The 6,054-nt window shown below is 41.6% G+C and overlaps 2 protein-coding genes across 3 annotated transcripts in view; one reads left to right on the plus strand and one right to left on the minus strand.

The window, feature by feature from the left end:
- Positions 1-6: 6 nt before the first annotated feature.
- Positions 7-2,180, plus strand: LOC113342597. Its single transcript, XM_026587090.1, has 6 exons — positions 7-68; positions 191-406; positions 680-916; positions 1,167-1,397; positions 1,491-1,588; positions 1,676-2,180. The coding sequence occupies exons 2-6, from the start codon at positions 323-325 to the stop codon at positions 1,713-1,715; spliced, it is 690 nt and encodes a 229-aa protein (XP_026442875.1). The 5' UTR covers positions 7-68; positions 191-322; the 3' UTR covers positions 1,716-2,180.
- A 1,112-nt stretch (positions 2,181-3,292) lies between these two features.
- Positions 3,293-6,054, minus strand: part of LOC113342631 (flowering time control protein FCA-like) — a 4,715-nt gene continuing 1,953 nt past the window's right edge. For both annotated transcript variants that reach the window (XM_026587115.1, XM_026587114.1), the window contains exons 7-15: positions 5,970-6,032; positions 5,705-5,867; positions 5,490-5,573; positions 4,872-5,405; positions 4,505-4,717; positions 4,104-4,376; positions 3,970-4,008; positions 3,735-3,843; positions 3,293-3,645 (exon numbers count right to left, since the gene is read on the minus strand). In XM_026587115.1, coding sequence (XP_026442900.1) covers positions 3,638-3,645; positions 3,735-3,843; positions 3,970-4,008; positions 4,104-4,376; positions 4,505-4,717; positions 4,872-5,405; positions 5,490-5,573; positions 5,705-5,867; positions 5,970-6,032 — 1,486 coding nt within the window. In that variant the 3' untranslated portion in view covers positions 3,293-3,637. The remainder of the gene's footprint in view (positions 3,646-3,734; positions 3,844-3,969; positions 4,009-4,103; positions 4,377-4,504; positions 4,718-4,871; positions 5,406-5,489; positions 5,574-5,704; positions 5,868-5,969; positions 6,033-6,054) is intronic.

Genomic DNA, 6,054 nt, shown 5'->3' on the forward strand with positions numbered 1-6,054 from the left:
TGTTTTGGGGCCCTCTTGCGCCTCCCAATACTGGACTTGCTGTTGTGCAAAGTCTGGCAGACAACAAGGTATATATGATGTATTTTATTCAAGCAAAAAGTTCATCCAAATTAAATTATTTTGGTTAAAGTAACTTCTGTTGTACTTGTATAATAATCCCTGATATAGAGGTTGTCATTTGATTATTTAGCACAGGGCAGCATTTAGGTTCTTAGCAAAGGCTTCTGTAGTTGATGTTAACAAGGCCGCACGGATAGTTAAGAAAATAAAGCGGTTTGGAACTCCTTGTAAGATATCCCAAAAAACTGTTTTTATAAAGGGTATGTTCAAATCAGACCTCGAAATTGCTAATTTCAAGGATGCAAAACTTCGGACTGCAAGTGGAGTTTCTGGGAAGATTAATGAGGTTGGTGTAATTCTCATCTGAATTGCATTTACTTTTGTGCTAGTAAAATTTATGTATCAGCAAAATTTCTTCGAGGTGTACAGTAGTTTGTTCATTTTGGTGTGTTTTAGAGTTTAAAACCTTTTATGTGCAATAACTGTTTCCCTGAGTGAATGTCTAAAACTCCAAATTATGTATACGTATAATTTGAATTCTTCTGTTGTGAAGTAAGTTCTACGCAGCAACATTTTTTGCTTGCTTTTTGTGTTTCTGATTGTATCCTTTAATGGGCAGCCTGCAGGGGAAGGTCTTGCTCATGGACTAGAAGGGATTGCTAAATGCACATTTCAGCGCAAAATTCGCAAGCATGATACAGTTTGCATGCATGTGTGTAGAAAGGTTAAGGTTCCTCGCTTCTTCGACCCAATAATGAGAGGTCCAGAACCACCTGACCGTATTTGGGAAGGCCCGGTGGATACTCTTAGTGTAAATCATCTCGCTGCGGTTGCTGACAGGGATTCATATCGCAAGGTTTATGTTTTCTGTGGCTTTCTAACTTTTCTAAGCCTCACTGACTGATCTATTAAATAGTGGAATAGTAGAGTCCTTTGAAATTCGGGCGTAAGGCCATGCCATGGCAAACCTCCCCCATCCTAATTAACAACTTTTTACTCTGTAATTCATATCTATCTTGCTAAATTTTATCTTTCTTCCAGTAATACTGCTTGTATTTATGTGTCTGTGAAATGTGCTTATACCGTCTATGATATGTTTTCTACAGACTTATATTGATCGGTCAGAACCCAGGGACCGCGAAATACGGTCGATGTTTAAAAGTGTGGTTCTTGCAAAACGGCGTGCGATTACCAAGAAGGATAAACTAGCAGTCGAGCGCCAAAATGAAGAGTTGAAATCTGCAGCTCGTGCAAGGTTGAGTGAGCTGAAATCAAAGGGGGTCCTTCCTCGTAGGCGGCAGACGCTCGAACAAGTGCGTGGTGTGTGCTTTATTGAGGTGAAAGCTCAACTTTCGGATCTCTGCTATTACTCATTTTAGAAGTTATATAGTTGTATGCGTAACTGAGAGTTTTATATGTTTATTTAACAGAGTGAATGGAATCAGAGCGAAGCTGAGAAACAGTCGGCATTCATCTGGAATGGGGTCATTCCTCGGAGGCATAAGCCTCGATCAGTACTGGTGTGCAGGTGAAAGAACTTGCGGATATCTACTTCAACTCTTTTTTAAAGTTACATAGTTGTGTAAATGAGAGCCTTGTATGTTTTATTGAACAGAGACAATGGAAGCGGGAGGAAATTGAGCAGCCGCCGTTGATCGGGAATACGTGTTAAAGAAATTCATGAGATTCGAAGAGTCTTTAAAAGAGAAAGAGAGGATGGCAAATGAAATCAGGATGGCTAGCTCTAGCCCGATAAGCTGATGTCGCTCATCAAGACCACTATTAACATCTGATTCAGGAGATTAAACTTGTGTATAATCGCAAATTGATCTTCAGTCGCCAGTCAACTTGTGGTGTTGGATTGAGTCCCCACTGGAGCGTTCAAGTCCATTGATGGGTGTTCCTATTATATCAGCAAGAACCTAATGCATCCTTGTCTACTAGATTAGGCCATAGTCTCATTGTTGTAGTGCACATTTTTTGTCATTTGCTTCAGTATTGATGGGACTGTCTATAGCTTAATGGCAGTGTTTAATCTCCCTTGTTTTGCTTTGGGTTTTTCTCTCATTTGCTTCTATATCTAAGAAGTACTCTTTCACCCAAATCGATGCCTATCACTATACTTGTCCTGATGTTGAACGAATCATTTATTCTAAGGTTGAGGAAGCTGTAATGAACGATCCAAGAATGGCTGCTTCGCTTCTTCACCTCTATTTCCATGATTGTTTTATACTAAGAATATACTACCTCCGTTTCTGGGAAAGAGGGGCTTTCACTTTTTAAAAAACGGAGGGAGTATATAGCTTTGTTCTAGCTCTGAAAAGAAAAAACGATAGAGCAACTCTGACTTGCCTACATCGGCAACGTTTTATAATGAGCATGTCATTAACCTCTAATCAAGTACTCATAGCTGGGAACAGTCCAACACTAGAATATTGTCTTTATTTATAGTCCAAGGTTATTTGGTTAGTTTGCTTAAGTTTTTCATGCACGGGCCTATTTATTCATAGACCAAGGTTATTTGGTTAGTTTGCTTAAGTTTTTCATGCACGGGTCTAGAGGTGTAAATTGGGACGGGCGAGTACGTTTATCGCACAACACAACACGTTAAAATTCGAGCACAACACATGACTGGCCCAGCACAGACACAGCACGTGACCGGCACAGACAAATACGCACAGCGGCACAGTACAGCACGCGGCACGTGTTAGCATGCACAGCATGCGAAGAAAACACAACCACGTCATACGTAAAATACTACACAATACATCACATTTGATGCATTTTTCATAATAAATCATTGTTTTAGCCAATTTCTGACATTTTATTTTCGATATGCTAATTTATTTCTGTAATAATACATATAGTAACTAAAATATCTCAAAAATATTTAATTTGGTGAACATAAAATAAGTGTACCAACCCAGCACAGCAGGGTACGCCATTTAGCACAACACATCTGAATCTCTGGCACAACCCTGCACGTGACTTCGTGGGCTGAGCTGTGCCGGGCCGACACGTTTTACACCTCTACACGGGCCAAACTCGGAACATTTTACATTGTTCCCGAATGTCAAACTAAATGAGTTTATCCAAGAAGCTTCATCATTGAAGATGAAACTTCCTGAAGTAGAAATTTGTTGTGATATGGAGCAAGTTTGAAGGGCATGGAACATGAATAATGCATCTTGAGTTGCTCAAGTTTGCATTCAAAATTATAATCAGCGCAATATTACCCATGACCATCATTACAATTATCTGACAACAGAGATTACAGATTTTGTTCAACTTTTTGGGCTTTCCCTTGTGAAAATTTTCCATAAGTGTTACTGAAATTGTAAAACCTCAACAAGGTCAACGGTGAAGCTCAAAGTACATATAACACAAGATGAGCACAGCACAGAACGGACAGCTTCCAGTCCTCAGGTTATTGCTCTTGCTAGCATGGATTCTCCTCTATCATACATTTCGCCGCATAAACCGCTGTGCACCACCCATTGTCCATGTAGAACGGAACTTTCTCTCCTTCAAGTACACAAGCTTTAGCTGCATCTTGCTTCAGGATCCCTTCTCTAAATTATGCTCCTGAAAGTACATCACAAACGTCATCGCCTATTTGATAGGTTGTATGCCATGAAATCAAAATTTGATATAGAAAAACATTGAAGGCCAACCTGTAGGTTTGTTCTTCCACGCCCACTCCTGTGCCTGAATCCCCTGGTGGAAACGACCAGGGTCAACACCTGAATTGGCTGAAGCCTGGGATTGAGCATAACCAAGTTCCTGCAGTTCCATGCCGCAAAATACTTGGAACAATCAACTAACACACAAATCACGCAACTTGGGACGATTTGGACTTGGTGAAACCCGCAAGACCAATAGAAAGATGTAATAAGTTGCAGAATTTACCTGAGCATTTTGTTGACCAGCGAAGCCAGATCCCTGGTACTGAAACACAAAAATATCCACATATTATGGAGTGATTAACAGGCAACATATGTCGTACTACCAACAATCAAATAACAGACAACTAAGGCACTAACCGGTGAATTTAAAGAAGGTTGCTGCAGCTGGTGGGGGTGGCGCATCTGCGGTTGAATCTGATTTTGTTGTGACTGAGGGCCTTGTTGGCTAGATAGGACCTGTGGTTGAATCTGATTTTGTTGCGACTGAGGGCCTTGCTGAGTAGATAGGACCTGCGGTTGTGACTGTGAATGTGCAGGAGATTGAAATTGTTGAACCGGAGGTTTTTGAGGATGAGATAACTTTTGTTGCTGTCGTTGCTCAAACAAGGTTAACTCCTCAGGCTTCTCCCACTAAAATTAATGCACATTCAGAGACACAAGATCAATTCCAGAATTTAGAGGCGTAAAACCATATCGGAGAGCATTAATTTGCAAATCAAAATAAGAAGTCTTAAACAGAAAAATAAAGAAAACGTTACCCTGCTTTCACTTGTTACACTGTTATAATAGTACTTGTATCCTTCAGGGGACGTGTGTTCTGTCCAATTACAAGGAGGAAGTGCAACCTGCCCAACAATAGGTGCTAAAGCAGGAGTTGTACCAGCTGTTGTTGAAGACCCCGGCACAGCAGCTGCAGTAGCAAGACTGTTGGGAACTGTCTGCCCTTGAGGAATGTTTCCTGACCATGGAGACTGCAACGAAAAATATACAGTCAAAAAGCTATACACATAGATAAAACCATGGTCCCTCTCTAAGGGGGGCCCTTCCCAATCCATAATACACTTGTCAGAAAACTGTATAACCCAACTTAGAAAAGATGCTTAGAAATCCAATATCTGCAATAACCTGTAATTTAGTTGCTTGGGCATTTGGCTGCTGAGCTAGATTTTGACCAGACTGCTGCATCATATGCATCTTTTGCTGTAGCTGAGTGAATGCTTGTTGTGATGACTGAAACCTAGCTTGCAAAGCTTGTGTTTGCTGAGACAGGACTTGAGCTAGCTGGGAGGGCGATTGGTGTGGTGGCTGATGCAATTGTTGCTTCTGCTGAATGCCAGTAGGCCCAGAGACACCTTGTTGCGAGAACTGTGGAGCAACAGAGGCACTCTGCTGGACCTGAGGCTGGGAAACTGGCACTTGACCTACTGAGCCAGATGAATGTTGCGATGGAAATGCCTGATTAAGGGAGGGTCGAATGGCAGAGTTGGGAATCTGTAACTGGCCTTGTTGTGTTGATGTCTGTGAGTAAGATGATACTGGCGTGTTCTGCGATTGTAGTTGTACTGGAGGCAGCAAGTCGGGAGTAGATTGAAGTGGCTTCGATAAAGGTGAAATTTGCTGTCCACCAGATGGTATTTGCGGCATAGACTGGTTATAACCCTGAGAACAAGGTCAATATACAGTTTATTGATGTTTTAAAAAGACAATACATATCCATTAGAAAAAAGGAAATATCAACAATACCTGTTGAGGGATTGGAGAAGGTAAAGGTGCAAGTGGTGGATGAGAACCATTTGAAGGACCGCCGAAGCCTCCCATTGGCCCACTCTGAAAAAAATTTAAGGAAAAATGAAAATTTCAAAAGAGTCGATGCGCTCCAAAGTAATTGTTGGGGGATTCTTTTTTACAAGATATTACAATGCCAAATTATGTACGGAAAACACAGATCGAAAACTTACAGTGGCAGATGGAACCGTCGTACCACCACTTCTAGCACCCAACTGACCATTGAAACCGTGTGCATTAGCATCAGAAGTTGGTCCTGCATTCTGAGGACTAATTGGATTCCACGAACTAGGTGGTCCTCGTCCACCCATAGGGTCGCCAAGATTTGATGCCGGTCTATTAAGTGAAAATAAGCAAATAAGGCCCAGTCATTATATATGGAACAAAGAGAATTGGGTGGGGGGGGAACAAGATTTAATTATCGGATGCTGAACATACCTAAACCCTGATGGTGCTTGTGAGCGGGGACCAAAACCAGGACCACCAAATGAAGGAGTTCCCCTGAGGGGGGGGGGGGGGGGGG

This window comes from Papaver somniferum, unplaced genomic scaffold (genome assembly GCF_003573695.1).
Source record: "Papaver somniferum cultivar HN1 unplaced genomic scaffold, ASM357369v1 unplaced-scaffold_45, whole genome shotgun sequence".
Classification (NCBI taxonomy): domain Eukaryota; kingdom Viridiplantae; phylum Streptophyta; class Magnoliopsida; order Ranunculales; family Papaveraceae; genus Papaver; species Papaver somniferum.

Coding starts and splice junctions, on each gene's coding strand:
- LOC113342597 (XM_026587090.1), top strand. CDS start 323: ATGTTCAAATCAGACCTCGAAATTGCTAATTTCAAGGATGCAAAACTT. Junction 407..679: donor TTTCTGGGAAGATTAATGAG/GTTGGTGTAATT, acceptor TTTAATGGGCAG/CCTGCAGGGGAAGGTCTTGC. Junction 917..1,166: donor ACAGGGATTCATATCGCAAG/GTTTATGTTTTC, acceptor TGTTTTCTACAG/ACTTATATTGATCGGTCAGA.